General features: G+C 33.2%; 1 protein-coding gene across 1 annotated transcript; it reads left to right on the top strand.

Moving 5' to 3' along the window:
* Positions 1–41: 41 nt before the first annotated feature.
* On the top strand, positions 42–7,123 carry LOC105339635 (uncharacterized). Its single transcript, XM_034480640.2, has 8 exons — positions 42–116; positions 1,178–1,279; positions 1,994–2,074; positions 2,370–2,429; positions 5,443–5,550; positions 5,886–5,963; positions 6,287–6,318; positions 6,735–7,123. Exons 1-8 carry the CDS (start codon positions 101–103, stop codon positions 6,831–6,833), a joined length of 576 nt encoding a protein of 191 aa, XP_034336531.2. The 5' UTR covers positions 42–100; the 3' UTR covers positions 6,834–7,123.
* Positions 7,124–17,396: the final 10,273 nt, after the last annotated feature.

Below are 17,396 nucleotides of genomic sequence, written 5' to 3' on the forward strand. Positions count from 1 at the left end.
TATACAAGTACATTATACACCTTTCTGACAAAGCGCCTTAGTTTTATATTCATTTGTACAGCGTGAAAACAAAAACTACGATCACTGGATTGAGACTTGGATGGCAACCAGCGAAGGTCAGACCACATAGAATCATGAAACGCGACTTAAATGCAAATAATTCATGGCATCAAACGGCATAAAATACATAACATCTAACAGACTTAAAGCTGGGAAATAAATACATAGCACCAAACATGACCAGTAGATAGTGAACAAACAGCATCAAATCACGACATACAGGCAATGATAACACAGCATCAAACGAAGAATATACAGCATCAAACACCATTTATAGGCGATTAATACACAATATCAAACACGAAAAATAGGCAAAGAAAACACAGCATCAAACAAAGAATGCACAGCATCAAAAAAAACTAACAGGCAATGAATACATAGTAAACCGACTTATAGCCAGAAAATACACGGAATCAAACGCGACTTGTGGGTAATAAATATACGTACATATTATTAACACCCTTTATACATGTAGGCAATGAATATACAACATCAAACATGTTTCAGAAGCAATTCATAAATTACTATTTAGAGGTGTCCATATTGCTAGGATTTTGATTTCTGATAATTTATGAAAAAAATACCAGCTTTTGAACTTAGTCATTTTTGGCAAAATATTGCATAAAGGGTATCCCCATTGTATGGATAACTCCTCTTACAGTTTTCAAGATTGGAAGTTTTTCTTTTGCAGTTCAATTTTACATATATCAGAGGTTTGCATATTGCTCTGATTTTGATTTCAGATAATTAATGAAAAAATACCAGCTTTTGGTCTTAGTCATTTTGGCAAAATATTGCATATAGGGTTGTTCATTTTACTGGATACGGTAGGTAGTGTTTATCAATTCAGGGTTGACATGGATTATGGATACATTTCACATAAACGAAAACCCGGTTTACTGTCACATTTATAGCTTTTCACTTGTTGAGATATTTGATAAGAAAATGGATTTTATCTTGTTAACAAAATACTAAAATAAAACTTTGTAACATAAGAATATTTATGTTTTTTAAGGATCATTAACATGGTCATTAATAAATCATTGATTTTTGAAACCTCATCGAATAGATCGTTAACGTTGTTTTTATAACATCTTGGATATTGCCTTGGTTGTAGATGTACAGACTCTCCCTCAGGAAGAAGTGGACAGGTACACGAGTCTTCTCCTGCGAGACTTGCGGGAGGTAGTTCAGAACTTGGACCACCTTATGGGCGGCGGTACGTACATCATACAGAAACTGTCCGTGTAAACGTCGGCTCTGTTTACACACCGCCCATTATACATTACCCTTTTCAAAATGTGTTTGCAGAAAAAAGTCGATAAAGGAAGTTAATTTTGCGCAGTATGAATTAAGTTGGTGTGAGACATTTGTCGATGTTAACGTACATTATGAAAACATTATTTTACCAGTTTGGAATTTTTAAATTTTAAAGTATTTAACCAAAACATTAAGTTTAAAAATTTTTGGAAAAAGTAAAAATTCAAAATTTCCAGCGGGAATCGAACTCTTGGCGTACAGATTCGTAGCGAACGCTTCCCCCCCCCCTTTTTAGCGACCCCCCCCCCCCACTCCTTTTATACATAGTTTATATACACATATGATGCTCTTTGCAGCAGCGCTCTTATTACAGTTAATTGCGTAATATGTATTGGTTGCTCATGAGGAACAACGGATATTTGTCAAAAAATAAGCATCGAAATGAGATACTGGGTGAAATATTGAAAAATTAATTTGAATATAATACGACTTTAAATGTGTTACATGTATATTTTTTATAATATGTTAAATATATATATATATATATATATATATATATATATATATATATATATATATATATATATATATATATATATATATATATATATATATATATATATAAACACACACTATTAAAGGTCATGCTTGTAATTTTTGTTATTTGTTGCAGGCGATGCTGATAAGTATGGCAAGAAAGCTATGGAATACCTCGGTGGAATGTTGTGGCTCTTGAAGACTCATTCTGAAGCAGGTTAAAATTCTTCAGTTTGATGTTTAAAATACTCATAACATTCAGAGTTGTTTTAATTGTTGCTATCATGCGCTAATAAACTTTATTACATTGGCGTAATATCAAAATATACCAAGAAACAACTAAAGGAAAACTAAAAAAAACTAAACTAAAAAAAGGAGGGTACTTGGTTAACAGCTAAGTCATTTGATACCTAAATTTACATACATACTTCATGTTATCCTTATTTTCATTATATACTAACAATACACTATGTTTGTACATGTACAAATTTCACTAGATACTGTATTGACAGGAGAGAAAGCTATTCAGCCTATACAGCTTCCCCCGGGCTCAGACCAGGGATGTACCTCAGGTAAATTATCAACTACAAAAGTACCCTAACTCGTTAACAGGCTCTCAAACTAGCATCAAATAAACAAACAATTTCAATCGATAAATCTATGCAAACAACTTACAAATAAGTCTAAAATAATATCTAACATATTGTACTGATGCCAGTAAGCTTTTTTGATAGGCTTCCTGTGTGAAAGTTTTGAAATAAACATATAGATATATTCAAATCTTTAAAAAGAATCACAAGATGTATAATAAGTATACTTACATTATGAGTGTAAAGTTTTATAATATTATTCTTATTCAGTTTTTAGCTCACCTGAGCTGAAAGCTCAAGTGAGCTATTCTGATCACTTTTTGTCCGTCGTCCGTCCGTCCGTCCGTCCGTCCGTCTGTCCGTCCGTCTGTAAACTTTTTACATTTTGAACTTCTTCTCTAAAACCGCTTATCCAATTTCAACCAAATTTGGCACAAAGCATCCTTATGGGAGGGCGAATATAAATTGCAGAAATAAAAGTCAGATCTGTATTCAAAGCGGAGAAAACCTTGAAACTGTAAAAAAAAAGGGGGGTGCATTTTAAAAAATCTTCTTCTCAAGAACTACTGATTCCAATTCAACGTTGTTTAGCATAAATTATCCTTATGGGAAGGAAAATATAAATTGCAAAAATTAAGGTCTAATTATGTTTCAAATCTGAGTTATTACAAAAATAATAATAAAGGAAAGGCGTGTTTCAATCAGTTTAATAGCTTCGGATTCGGCATTCGGTAAAATGGGTAGACAAGACTTGGCCTGGGCAAAACAAAAGATTGGCAGTTATTAATCTGCCAATCTCATTAAAATTTCAGGATATTTGATGGACCAGTATATTTGTATTTGCTGTAAATATTGCTGCAAAATAATGCGTATTTGGAATTGACGATTGCCGATCTGCCCCGGCTTTTATTTTGCCACGGCCCAGGTTTGCGTACCCATTTTACCAAGACTCGTATTCCATACATCTAAAACGAGGTTCTTTGTTTAAAGCAGCCATGACATTATACGAAAAAGGGTCGATCTGACTATGATGAATTTGCTTGTTGTGCAACAGTTCGCGAATGAAAGGAGAGTTTTGAAACATGCAAAATGTATTTGTGCCGATTTTGTGAAGTAAATTGAGGCTAAATATTTCAATGCGTTGACAGTTTTCACACATGAAGTTGGTGTTAGCTTGTTCTGATTTTCGTTTCGTTTTCATTATTTATGCTTTGTAACCTGGGAACTATCGTCTGTATTTCGTGATTTTTACGTATCAAATCAAACAGAGACTTCGGTAAATCAAACAGTTAACTGTTTACCTGCGCAAATTAAGCAAAATCTGATGTATCAAAAAAGTACTGAAATACAATTCATTCTATCGGTAATTCGGCATTATATTTTGCGTAATGGTATATTAATGCAATAGCTTTTGTTGAGATGCTCGGCATTTTCTCGAGTTTATTCAGTTTAAATAGAGTTTGATATCGCTGTCGGAAATATGTAGGTATATACATGTACATGTATATATATGATTCATTTCGAAAAAATAAATTGTGTTCTTTATTTGTTATAGTGCATGTTTCTTGTGTTTTATATAATTGTTTACAATTTCTATTTACTAACCATATTTGAGTGTTAAGCGTCGAATTATAAGCAAGATACAGAGATTTGCTCACAATTCTATGTTTGTACACAGATCTTAAAAACTAAAGATTAAAAAACTAAAAAAAATTTCAATATTTATTAAGAACATTTTCAAAGTCTCTTCTTCCAGAAACCAACTTTAACAACTTATTGCATTGTAAACTTAACCTTTTTTAGCTCACCTAAGCCAAAGTCTTCTCAAAAACTATTAGGCCAGGAAAGCTCAAATTTGAGTGGAAGCATCCTCAGATAGTGTAGATTCAAGTCTGTTCAAATCATGGTTCCCGGGGGTAGGGTGGGGCCACAATAGGGGGATCATGTTTTACATAAGAATATATAGAGAAAATCTTTAAAAATCTTCTCAAAAACTATTAGGCCAGAAAAGTTCAAATTGAAATGAAAGCATACTCAGGTAGTGTAGATTCAAGTTTGTTCAAATCATGATCCCCGGGGGTAGGGTGGGGCCACAATTGGGAGATCAAGTTTTACATAGGAATATATTGAGAAAATCTTTTAAAAATCTTCTTCTCAAAAATATTTGGCCAAGAAATCTCAAGTTCGCATGTAACCATCCTTAGGAAGTGTAGATTCAAGTTTGTTCAAATCATGGTCCCTGGGGGTAGGGCGGGGTCACAATGGGGGATGAATTTTTATAGATAGAGAAAATCTTTAAAAGTCTTCTTCTCAAAATTATTAGGCCAGGAAAGCCCAAATTTGAGTGGAAGCATCCCCAGATCGTATAGATTCAAGTTTGTTTAAATAATAGTCCAGGGGTAGGGTGAGGCCACAATGGGGGATGAATTTTTACTTAGGAATATATAGAGAAAATCTTTAAAAATCTTCTTTTTAAAGAATTTTTGGCCAGAAAGGGTTGAAACTTGTGTAGAGGCATCCTCGGGTAGTGTAAATTCAAGTTTGCAAAATCACAGTCCCTAGTGGTAGGGCGGGACCGTGATGGCGGTTTGAATTTTTACATAGGAATATGAAGAGAAAATCTTTAAAACTATTCTGGGAAAGTGTTCGGTTCAAAACTCAGTACTTAGTGTGAAAGCAAAGGTTATGCAGATTAAAGTCTGATGAAACCATGATTCCCTAGAGAAAAATGGGGCCATGAAATGGGGGGAGGGGGGGTTATATAGGAATAGAGACAAATCTTCTTACAGGTACAACAACAAAAGGGGCTTGGTATTTGCCAAAAAATAAGAAGTTGATAAAAATTGGCAGATTTTCAATTTTTTTTAGCAAGATCTACTGTACTCAGTTGTCAAGATATTTTGATACTGTAATGCTAATTTGATCAGAATTAAGGCAATTGTTGCTCAGGTGAGCGATGTGGCCCCTGGGCCTCTTGTTATATTTGTTTTTGTAGCGGATGTTGAGAATACAGAAGGTTGTGATGCAAAGTTTGGTCTGATTTTCGGTTGTGTTAGAAAGGGAGTCGAGGCTGTAATCCAAAACCTGGAGAGTGATACGGATGGTATGAAAGCGGGTTCATTTGTATTACACGGTGGCGTTGATAAATAACTCATTACCATTAATAATAGTGACATTATTTGAAGATCTGGGAAATAAGAATTGAACAAAACGTGTGATCTTCGGGATGGTATATTATTTTTTTCTTCATACATCTGTCTATTATTTAATTGATGTAGGAACATGTAAAATTTGTTAATTTTGTTATAACGCTTGTCGTTTCAATTAAATATTTATGAAATCAAAATTATTTCTACAGAAATAAAACATGCAATTGCTTAAATGGGGCAGTTATCAAAAGCAAGGCCATTAAGCATTCTTGTATAATATTTCTTGCAGCTGTGACAAAAATCGGGTTTGCCAAAGCAGTCATTCATAGCATAGGGGCCGAGGCAGAAGGCATCTTTAAGTTGGCAGGTAAAGGGAGTCATTGTATTTTTAAAAAAAAATTTCTTTGATATCCATATATGTGTGTGTGTTGTTATACCATCTCTCCGAATTAGTTTGGGGTACACCTTGTGTGTCCGTCTGTCTGTCCGAACAAAAATTTCTGTTGCATTTTTCTCAGCAACTATTCATTGCAGATGCTTGAAATTTACAACTTTGCTTAATTTGTATATTCACATCAGAGCGGGGGTATCACGAGTGAGCATATCACTAGTGAGCATTGTGTTTGTATAAAGTACATGTATTCAGCTATATCATATCCATAAAATACAAGCACTTGCTTTTCCTTTTAGATCAATGCTATGGAGAAAAAACAGACAAATCAGTAAGAGATAACTACCGTAAACTTTAACGATGTCCTATGATAAATTCTTTTATGTATACTTAGTTATTGTGTAAATTCATTACACTATAGTATCTTATTTTTTCTGACTTTTTATCAGTTGGACATGTAATTATTTCGTATTATAAAAGTCATTAGAATATCTTATTTTCGCATGATCTGTAATTAAATCTAGTAAAATAGTAGCATGCTTGTAATAACATTGAACATATTTTGATATTTAGACCGTATTTCCATTATTGTCTTTTATCTCTTTTTAATTAGCCTAAATGATAAAGATAATTGATATATAATATAATTAAAAGTGAAGGTTTATTGTTGATATTGTTGCTTTAGCTGTGAGTTTTGTTTATTTACGGAAAACAATGCTAGTATTACAAATAGTTTATTTTTGACAGGACGAGAAAGTAATCCCGAGTCAAGCTCCGGACAACCAGAGGAATAAAGAGGTGCAGAGGCTTGCACGCATCTTGCGTCAATATTTGAATGAGGAGTAAACAAAATACAGACACCCATAATACCCATAATACCCCAACACCGGAAGGAGCCTGTAAAAAAGGGGGACATACAATTGTACTGTATAAAACATTGATGTATTAGTATCATTTGTTTACAAACAATGATATTATTATTTTTTATCATCTTTTTAGATACTTTTAAATACCTTTCTATTCGCTTTTAATTCTTGTTCATGCTATAAAATGGAGATATCAATACCAAAGCTTCACGAGAGTCTTCCCTCTTTAATAATGGCGTCCGCATTGTCTTCCGTGTTTGTATTGAATAAATATTTGCATTCTTAAACTCATGTGTTATTTTTTCAGTCTTAGAACAATTCCTGTTACCATTTTTAAAGAATATTTGCAATGTTTTCTCAAATTGTAAGAACAATTGATTCCACTTTTCTTTAACCAAATAACTCATATTTAAACAAATTAAATAAGTGTTGAAAGCATAATTGGCAATATGGATTTTAATTCTTAATTTTGTAGCAAACTATGTTCAATGTGCAAACAATCAACAAACATAATTAAGATATCAATTGTTTGTTGTACTACTGACTGGAGTAAATAAAGCATGCGTATAATGCCTGTAAACGAGTTCCTGGACGTTATGCTGCTCTGTCATTGTTTCAGCTATGTTTACATAACATTTACACCAATAAAAGACAGACGCGTTGCTTGTTTTTAGCATGTATACATGCCCTTATACAACCATACATTTCTGCGCATTATTACAGCAGCAGGTTAATTTTAATTTTAAAAAGTCGGGCAATATTGACAAAACAGTTTTAAAAATTAAATATGTTGTTGGTAAACATAACTGCTGAGGAACAACAAAAACAAAAAAGAAAAAAATAAAGATCTTGTTGCGAGCAGCTAATAAGTTTTAAGTTTAAAGGTTTTAAAAAATTGACAAATAAAAAAAAAATTAGAAATACTTTCTTTGAAATCCACAATGATAGTCTAAGATCAATTTGTTAACAATCGCTAAAAGCATTAAGCAAGAATTGTGGCATGAATAAACTTGAGTCATTTTTGTACAAGCTTGATTCTATCTGATCTGAATTCACAAAATCATTTTTAAATAAATCATAGCCTCTTCAATTTTTTTGGACATTTTTATTTTATATATTCTTTGCCCCTCCACTTCTCACTAATGTGGTAATAAAAACATAAAACTTTTTTAATTAATCAGCTTTTTTTTTGCACAATTTCACAACCATATGCTAGGATTTTATATTACTGTTCTATTCATTATTTAAAAAACATGTATCATAGCTTTCTTAAAAAGCTTCATTTGATTAGTTCTAGGTTCTTTACTAGTATTTAAGGAGGCCGAATATAGTTTTCATTACGCATGTTTTTGCGTATTCTAGTAAAATACAGTGTATCATTTATAGAATTGAATACAATAAACAAAATACCGATAATAATATTTAATAAGGATTTTTTAACGATTTTCCGTTGCACAGTAGGTGAGAGTTGCCATTAAGCTTTTATGATGATGATAAATCGATGCTTTTTTCTGAATTTTTTATTGAATCCATCATACTGATCTGAATCTGTAATACTCCAAATATATAGCAAAATTTAATGCCTTTTTTATGTTTTTAGACTTAAAGCAAGACGGTAGAATTTAGTATTTTTTACATATAATGTAGAAAATGATAATCACTTATTACAATTTGAGAATCGGCTTCAAACACGGAAAATGACAGTTTCCTATATATTCCTATATTAAAGTATCTGTATTTTAGGTGGTCCCTAAAAAGAACCAGATGGTAAAAATTACATACGATTAAAACTAGTTTTGCTAGTTTTTTAGTGTTTCCGAACCCCCCCCCCCCCCAAAAAAAAAAAAATCGTTCTCCTAAAAAGATTTTAACTACGAGGGTTGTTCGGAAATTATTGAGACATTTACTCTTATATCCTTGGGGAAAAAAGAAACCCTTGAAATTTCACCAAAACGTACACCAGGATAGAGTTTATCAATGTGAAAAGTTTCGTGTCTATAGCACGATTTTACTCATTCCTGGTAAACGGACCATCTTGCCTTCGTCCAGTGACTTGGAGCAACCGCAAACTTACCGCAACGCCATTTTCATTGATCCTATGTTTTAAACACCAAAACAAACAAAGGGATATTAGAATTAATTCTTCATTTCTCATCTTTTGTTTACATTACAAATTGTCAACATTAACATATTCTCTCCATTCTTGATTTTTTGGGGGAAAATCGTGTTATTTCTAACCGAAAGTCAAAAAACTGTGAAATGTCTCCTACAGTCATTCTCTTATTTTACATATTTTAGAACTGTTGACATCATTTAGTGTGCGAAAAGTAGTTGATATTTAGTCACTTTGTATGAATTCTAGCTAAACAATTAGTAAAAGAAGACGATAAGTTGATTTGGTCTTAATCAATTTAAAAGACGTTCAATGTTTCAGTAGGAGTAAAGCGCACTTAGAAAAATACAGAAATGGTGATTTGATAAAATCTTCTCTTCTGGTGTTTTTTTTTTTATTTATTTATTTTTTTTTATTTTTTTTTTGGGGGGGGGTCTGCTTGCTTGTTTTGTTTTATTTATTTGATTTTTTACATCAGGTCGAAAGGACCGTTTGTTTACGCCTTTTCTTAATATTATTCTCGACATGATCTATGTCAGCGATTATTTTGAAATAAAGAGAGGAATATTAAAACAATTATGCAAAAGTCTTAGAGCAATTGTTAATGAGACGCTTATGTAAGGTATTGGACTTCCGTTTCCGGTACTATCGGATTTCACAAGGTAATACTCCAATTTGAATGAAACGCAATATCCTGAGTTAAAGCATTCAAATTTCAAATTTAGATCCATCTTGTCTTGTTGTATAAAATTGTTGACGTGGGCATTTTTTATATCTTTTAATTTTGGGGGTATTGGGCCTTAAAATTAGGAAAAAGGGGATGAAATAAAAAAAAATAATTAAGTGACCTTATAAATTTTACCAAACACCAAGATATTGTTATAATATATGTAACTAACATAGTTTTAAAACAATAGTCAACAAAATAATTCGCAAATTTAAAGAGATGTTCAGATATTTGTGATATTTACTCTATATACAAGAATGAAAATTTAAAGATAAGTTTTAAATATCGTATTATGCTTTGTGTCCCATATCAATTACCAGAAACAGCACTGGTTTGATATTTAAAAAGCTAGCGAAGACGGTTAATTAATTTCTTCAATTAACATGTGTAAATAAACAAAATATTGTTAAAACAGAAAACAATATATTCGACTTTGTAAGAATAGATACAAACAATTTCTCTTAAGAACACGATTATAGTAAAAGTTAGCTAATCTAAATTGACAGATGTGACAGGTGCTTCCAAATGTCCTAATAAAGGTAAAACTCAACTTAAAGCTGAAAAATTGGAGAGGTATTTCAAAAACCTACATATCAGGCGTACTAAGCAAATACTTATAGCTCATTTATTTGCAGTAAATAAAAAGTATTAACACTTTGGTATTTGATAGCTTTAGTTGTCAAATCTATAGCATTGTATTTAACCTAGTTTGGGGTTTTTTTCTCTATTCTTTTGATGTAAACTAGTTCTTCACAAGAATTTGTGTATTTAAGTGGGCTTCTGATGGGTAATGGAGAAGTTTCAAATTTACCTGAACTAAACATGACTTCTGTTATTATGTACACGAATTATCCACTAGCATTTATGTATAAAGTTAACGTCTAACGGGTAATGTAAAGGCCTAATTTGATTAAAGGGGAACTACTTTTTGGTAAACTTAATTTTTTATGTGCATTTACTATATTTTACCCGAGACAATAAGTTCATTTTACAATTAAAAAAAGATTAAAATTGGTGGCATAATAAGTTAATACTCATTTAAAAAATATATAATTTAAAATCATTTTAATAGCATTCATTTGCATTAAACGGGTATTAACAACCGTTTTGCAAAATTACCACGTGTATTTACAAGTATCGCAAATTTTACTCGTTTATTCTTTTATTATTGCGAAAGTAACGCATATATTTATGGAGGGTAATCGTGTTCAAAAATCCAGACATGTAAACTTGTAAATCCGAATATGCAGTCGTGTTGATGTGTGAGCCTGAGTATGAATAAGTGTAATTCTGATCGTGTAACTTATAAAACTCGGGCATAAACACGTGTAAGATTTGACTCAGTTCCTTCGCATGATGCACATATTGCAACTTTATTGTTTACATTAGTTAATTAAACCTTCAACTTTGCACACTTTCAATCCGTAGTTTCTGCATTTGTAACTTCAGGCTCGGCAATAGCACATCTGACATGATACAAATTGACAAATGTAAAGTCTACAAGTTTGTCGAATTTTGACATGACCTTATATGGCAACTGCCTTGCTGCGGGAAAAGGCATGCCGTAACCGCCGGAATGAACGAAAAATAAACATAATATTCAGCTAAACTGTTGCAATAAGCTTTTAATGAACGAAAACTTTTCTATCGAAAACACCGGTATTATTTTTAGAGAAAAATTGAGGTATGATTGAAGCTGGACCAAACAGGAAGAGGTTCATGTAGAAAAAAAATCGTTGCCGATGTGACGAATGCGCTAATTTCCGTATAAATATAAATCTCATCGTATTATAAAAGGAAATGCCTAATATCTTATTTCTCTAAAAAAAAAAAAATTGACTTGTAATTTAAACTGGAATATAAGTAAATGCGTACTCTTTTCTAGAAATGAGACGGATCAAGAAATTTCCTAAGGGGTAAATATATTTTGAGTGGCATGGTGTTCGAAAACCGCCGTGAGGTCCCATGTAACTCCATTGCTTCTGAATTCTAAGAATTTTGAGAGAGAATTTTTAACCGGGTTTCCGATTATTGAAATAGTAAAAATTGCAGGCGGGCGAGTGGTTGTCAAAAAGTTACCCTTATTGTACCGATAACTCCTCGAACAGTTTTCAAGATAGGAAGTTGTTCTTTTGCAGATCATTTATACATATACATCAGAGGTATGCAAATTGCTAGGATTTTGACTTCTGATAATTTATGAAAAAACATCAGCTGTTGAACTTAGTCATTTTGGGGCAAAAACATTGCATATAGAGTACCCCATTTTTACTCTTGTTATTTTTCTGAATTAGTTAGAATAAACGACCTGCAAGGATTTGGTAATTTTTCGCGGAAAAATTTATGTTACTTTACATGTATTTATATTTTTTGTTGTTGTGTAAGTGAAAGATAAATATTAACACAATCTTCAATAATAATATAAAACTAGCGCGTATTTTTTGTGCGCCGTAAATTGAAGTTTTACTATGGGAGGCACTGTAGCTCCCAGATCGTCCATCTGTATTTTTAGACCGGGAGCTACAGACCTGCAGCTAGTTCACAAGTGGCTGTAAAGCTGTATTATAATAGCTCTCCAGAAAAGTTTTATCAACCAACTTCACAAAGTGAGTCTGTATTGAACCGACATTCAGGAGGTCATACTCATATCCCGTAATAATTGCTTGAAATAATAAAAAAAAATGTCAATTTTCACCTGCATGATATGCTTTTTTCCCTATATATTGCCGACAATGCAAAGAAACATTTCTTAGAATAATATATATACATATTTTAATTTCCCGACAGTTAACCTTATCTTTAGAATTTTTATTCATTTTTTTAAAGAGGGTGTCGCTTCTAATGTCTCATATTAATCACAATCTCAAAACCAATGTCTTTAAATAGTTTGTTTTTCTTATCGATAACTTTGCAACTCAGCTGGCCGACCCCGTGTAATTTTTCGCGGGGGTGTGGGGGAGGGAGGTCTTGTCACAACTTTGTGGTAGCGATAATGATGCATTTGGAGATATTTTCTTAATTCAGCCGAGGCCTATACTTTAACAATTTGTTGCATGTACTCTAATAACAGTGGCGTCGGAAGCAAATTGAAAGGGGGGGGGGGGCTAAACTAATCATAAAAAATATGGACAAAAATTCCCATATGCATGAAAGTTCTAATCCGTTGGGGAGGGTATATCAATAACTCCAATCTTACCTGCCCAATTTTTTCCCCAAATCATGAAATTCCTAATCCGTGGTGGTGGTGGTGGTGGTGGTGGGGGGGGGGGGGGGGGGTGTGCTAGTATACCTACTATGACTCTAATTTTCAATATCCCTACTATGTTCCTAATGGTTAGGTCTTACTTGGCAAAAAAAAAGTGGGGGTGTGGGGGGGGGCTAAGTCCCCCCCTAGCCCCCCCCCCCACCCCTCCCGGTTCCGACGCCTATGAATAAAAATGTGTATATATCTTTCTACACGTGTATTCAAACAAAGTCATTAAATGTAATTTTTTTCAGTTCTAAGAGGATATCTGAAGCCGATCGAATTCTTTACTCGCATCTTTTATACATTCTCTTGATAAAATGTACATGTGTACACCAATCTCATAATTTAATTTTCCGAAAAATAATACTCTATGAAATGTTGTTATCCAGAAATAAAATGATTATAGGCCTATTTAATATATATTTTTTTATTTATTCTGGCCCTATTCCAGCGATTACGGCATGCCTTTACCTGCAGCTAGCCTTTTTCTATCAGTGACGTCACTGTTTCCATATAAGGTCATGTCAAAATTCGACAAACTTGTAGACTTCACATTTGTCAATTTGTATCATGTCAGATGTGCTATTGCCGAGCCTGAAGTTACAATTGCAGAAACTACGGATTGAAAGTGTGCAAAGTTGAAGGTTTAATTAACTAATGTAAACAATAAGGTTGCAAATCATGCGAAGGAACTGAGTCAGATCTTACACGTGTTTATGCCCGAGTTTTATAGGTTACACGATCAGAATTACACATATTCATACTCAGGTTCACACATCAACACGATTGCATATTCGGATGTACAAGTTTACATGTCTGGATTTTTGAACACGATTACCCTCCATATATATTTGCAAAGATTTTATGTAATGAATAAATTCATCTTTTTTCAAATGTTTGCGTTCATTAGCAAACGAAAAAGGGTTCTCTGACTAAGCTGCGTCTTTCCTAAATGGGAAATTCGGGTTTGATGTAGAAAGAAGTAACAACAATAAGTTAACTAGACTTTCGTAAATGATAAACATTATCTTGCTAAAACAAAAAGAAACATTTTACCTGTACAACAATAAACCTTCCTGGATTTTGTATTCATGGTAAAAGCAGCTTTGTTTATTTCACACAACCCGCTAGGGAAGTTTTTTTTAAAAAGTGTTAATTTCACGACTTTTTAGACTTTCCGTGCTACAGTCGTAGTGTTTTTTAGCTAACCTGAGCCAAAGGCTCAAGTGAGCTTTTCTGATCACAATTTATCCGTTGTCCTTCGTTGTCGTCGTTGGCGTCGTTGTCGTCGTCGTCGTTGTTGTAAACTTTTCACATTTTCATCTTCTTCTCAAGAACCGCTGAGCAGATTTCAACCACATTTTGCACAAAGCACCACTAGGTAAAGGGAATTCAAGTTTATTCAAATGAAGGGCCACACCCTCTTTAAAGGGGAGATAATTGAGAATTATTGAAAATTTGTTGGTATTTTTCAAAAATCTTCTCAAAAACTATTCGGCCTGAAAAGCTTAAACTTGTGTGGAGGCATCCTCAGGTAGTGTATATTCAAGTTTGTTCAAATCATGGTCCCTGGGGGTAGGGAGGAGCCACAAGAGAGGGATCAAGTTTTACATAGGAATATATAGAGAAAACCTTTAAAAATCATCTTCTCAAAAACTATCAGGCCAGAAAAGCTCAAATTAAAATGGGAGCATCCTCAGATAGTGTAGATTCAAGTTTGTTCAAATCATGGTCCCCGGGGGTAGGGTGGGGCCACAATTGGGGGATCAAGTTTTACATAGTAATATATAGAGAAAATCTTTAAAAATCTTCTTCTCAAAAACTATTAGGCCAGGAAAGCTCAAATTGGCGTGTAAGCATCCTCAGATAATGAAGATTCAAGTTTGTCAAAATCATTGTCCCCGGGGGTAGGTTGGGGCCACAATTGGGGGATCAAGTTTTACATAGGAATATATAGAGAAAATCTTTAATTATCTTCTTTGCAAAAACTATTACGCCAGCAAAGCTCAAATTAAAATAGAAGCATCCTAAGGGTCCCCCGGGGTAGGGTGGGGCCACAATAGGGAGCTCATGTTTTACGTAGGAATATATAGAGAAAATCTTTTAAAAATTTCTTCTCAAAAACTATTAGGCCAGAAAAGCTCAAATTAAAATAGAAGCATCCTCAGGTAGTGTAGATTCAAGTTTGTTCAAATCATAGTCCCTGGGGTAGGGTGGGGCCACAATGGGGGGATCAAGTTTTACATAGGAATATATAGAGAAAATCTTAAAAAATCTTCTCAAAAACTATTAGGCCAGGAAAGCTCAAATGTGATTGGTAGCATCCTCAGAAAGTGTAGATGGAAGCTGATTCAAATCATAGTCTCCGGGGGTAGGGTGGGGCCACAATTGGGGGATCAAGTTTTACATAGTAATATATAAAGAAAATCTTTAAAAATCTTCTTCTCAAAAACTATTAGGCCAGGAAAGCTCAAATTTGAGTGGAAGCATCCTCAGATAGTGTAGATTCAAGTTTGTTCAAATCATGGTCCCCAGGGGTAGGGTGGGGCCACAATTGGGGGATAAATTTTTATACAGGAATATATAGAGAAAATCTTTAAAAATCTTCTTCTAAAAAACTATTAGGCTTAGAAAGCTCAAATTGGCGTGTAACCATCCTCAGATAATGTAGATTCAAGTTTGTTCGAATCATAGTCTATTGGGGTAGGGCGGGGCCACAATGGGGGATAAATTTTTATAAATAGAGAAAATCTTTAAAAACCTTCTTCCAAAACTATTAGGCCAGGAAAGCCCAAATTTGGGTGGAAGCATCCCCAGATCGTATAGATTCAAGTTTGTTTAAATAATAGTCCAGGGGTAGGGTAAGGCCACAATGGGGGATGAATTTTTACATAGATATATAGAGAAAATCTTTAAAAATCTTCTTTTTAAAGACTATTTGGCCAGAAAAGCTTAAACTTGTGTAGAGGCATCCTCGGGTAGTGTAAATTCAAGTTTGCAAAATCACAGTCCCTAGTGGTAGGGCGGGGCCGTGATGGCGGTTTGAATTTTTACAAAGGAATTTATAGAGAAAATCTTTAAAAATATTCTGGGAAAGTTTTCGGTCTAAAACTCAGTACTTAGTGTGAAAGCACAGGTTATGCAGATTTAAGTTTGATGACACCATGATTCCCTAGAGAAAAGTTGGGCCACAAAATGTGGGGGGGGGGGGGATACATAGGAATAGAGAAAAATCTTCTTACAGGTACAACAACAAAAGGGGCTTGGTATTTACCAACAAAAAAGATGTGAATAAAAATTGGCAGATTTTCAATTTTTTTAGCAAGATCTACTGGACTAAGTTGTCAAGATATTTTGATACTGTAATGCTAATTTGATCATAATTAAGGCAATTGTTGCTCAGGTGAGCGATGTGGCCCCTGGGCCTCTTGTTATAGAATCATAAAACATAGTTTTGCTTTGTTTGCACGGATTTAATAATACAGTTTTAAATTTAAATGGCGCGTTTCATTGTTTTATTCCCTTTAAGTAAAGTGTATGAACTACACTGTACTTCAATGTTTATTATTATACACATACTTAGCATAATCATTGTTTAAAAGCAAACACAAAATTCGATATAATATCGGACCAAGCAGTTTTAAAGACATTTCAGAAGAAGGAGCAAAGCAGATTGATTAATTTAATTAAACTATTTATTAATAAGAAGGATACATGTAATTTGTTTTCAGACTCCAAAATGTTAAAACACAAAATCAAGTATTTTCAATATATATGTATAGGTTGTGTATGAACATATAAAACACAATTCGGGTAAATTCTATATATCCATGATCGAAACTATATAGTCATTCAAGTCATCTGTAAGAAATTAAATTGTGGTTTTTTTTCGACTAGAACAACCTGGTATTTACTTCGTAGTGGGATAATAATATATAAGATGAAAAATAGAATTACAAGAAGTTCTTTTAACTTATTCACATAAAAAAAAACATGTCAAATCTGATCATTTTATGAATAAATTAATGAATAATGGCCGTTGTTATTTAGAATTTAATCAAAATTGAATTAACGTTTCAAGACAGAAAAAGATAGACTGAAAGGGTGAAACGCGTGACTTGGAGGTCTTTTCAAAACGCACTATTTAATATAAATCTTCTCTCTTAATAAAGAGATCTTTTCTCGTAATAACGAGATAATGAACTCGTTATAACGAGATGTTTTCTCATAATTACGAGATAATCGTATAATTATAGATAATTCTCGTTACAACGAGATTTTTCTATCTTATTACGAGATAAAAATATTTTTTATGTGGCCCTATTCGTCTTTCGTACACATCAAAGTTAGAATGGGGTGTTTACAAGAAACATTGTGGCGATCAATAAAGTATTGATTAGAGAAATAGCGTTGAATTGTTCGTTGTTTTTCAATAGTATTTGGATACATTATCGGT

This window comes from Magallana gigas, chromosome 5 (genome assembly GCF_963853765.1).
Source record: "Magallana gigas chromosome 5, xbMagGiga1.1, whole genome shotgun sequence".
Lineage (NCBI taxonomy): Eukaryota > Metazoa > Mollusca > Bivalvia > Ostreida > Ostreidae > Magallana > Magallana gigas.

Coding starts and splice junctions, on each gene's coding strand:
- LOC105339635 (XM_034480640.2), top strand. Junction 1,280..1,993: donor GGACCACCTTATGGGCGGCG/GTACGTACATCA, acceptor TATTTGTTGCAG/GCGATGCTGATAAGTATGGC. Junction 6,319..6,734: donor GAGAAAAAACAGACAAATCA/GTAAGAGATAAC, acceptor TATTTTTGACAG/GACGAGAAAGTAATCCCGAG.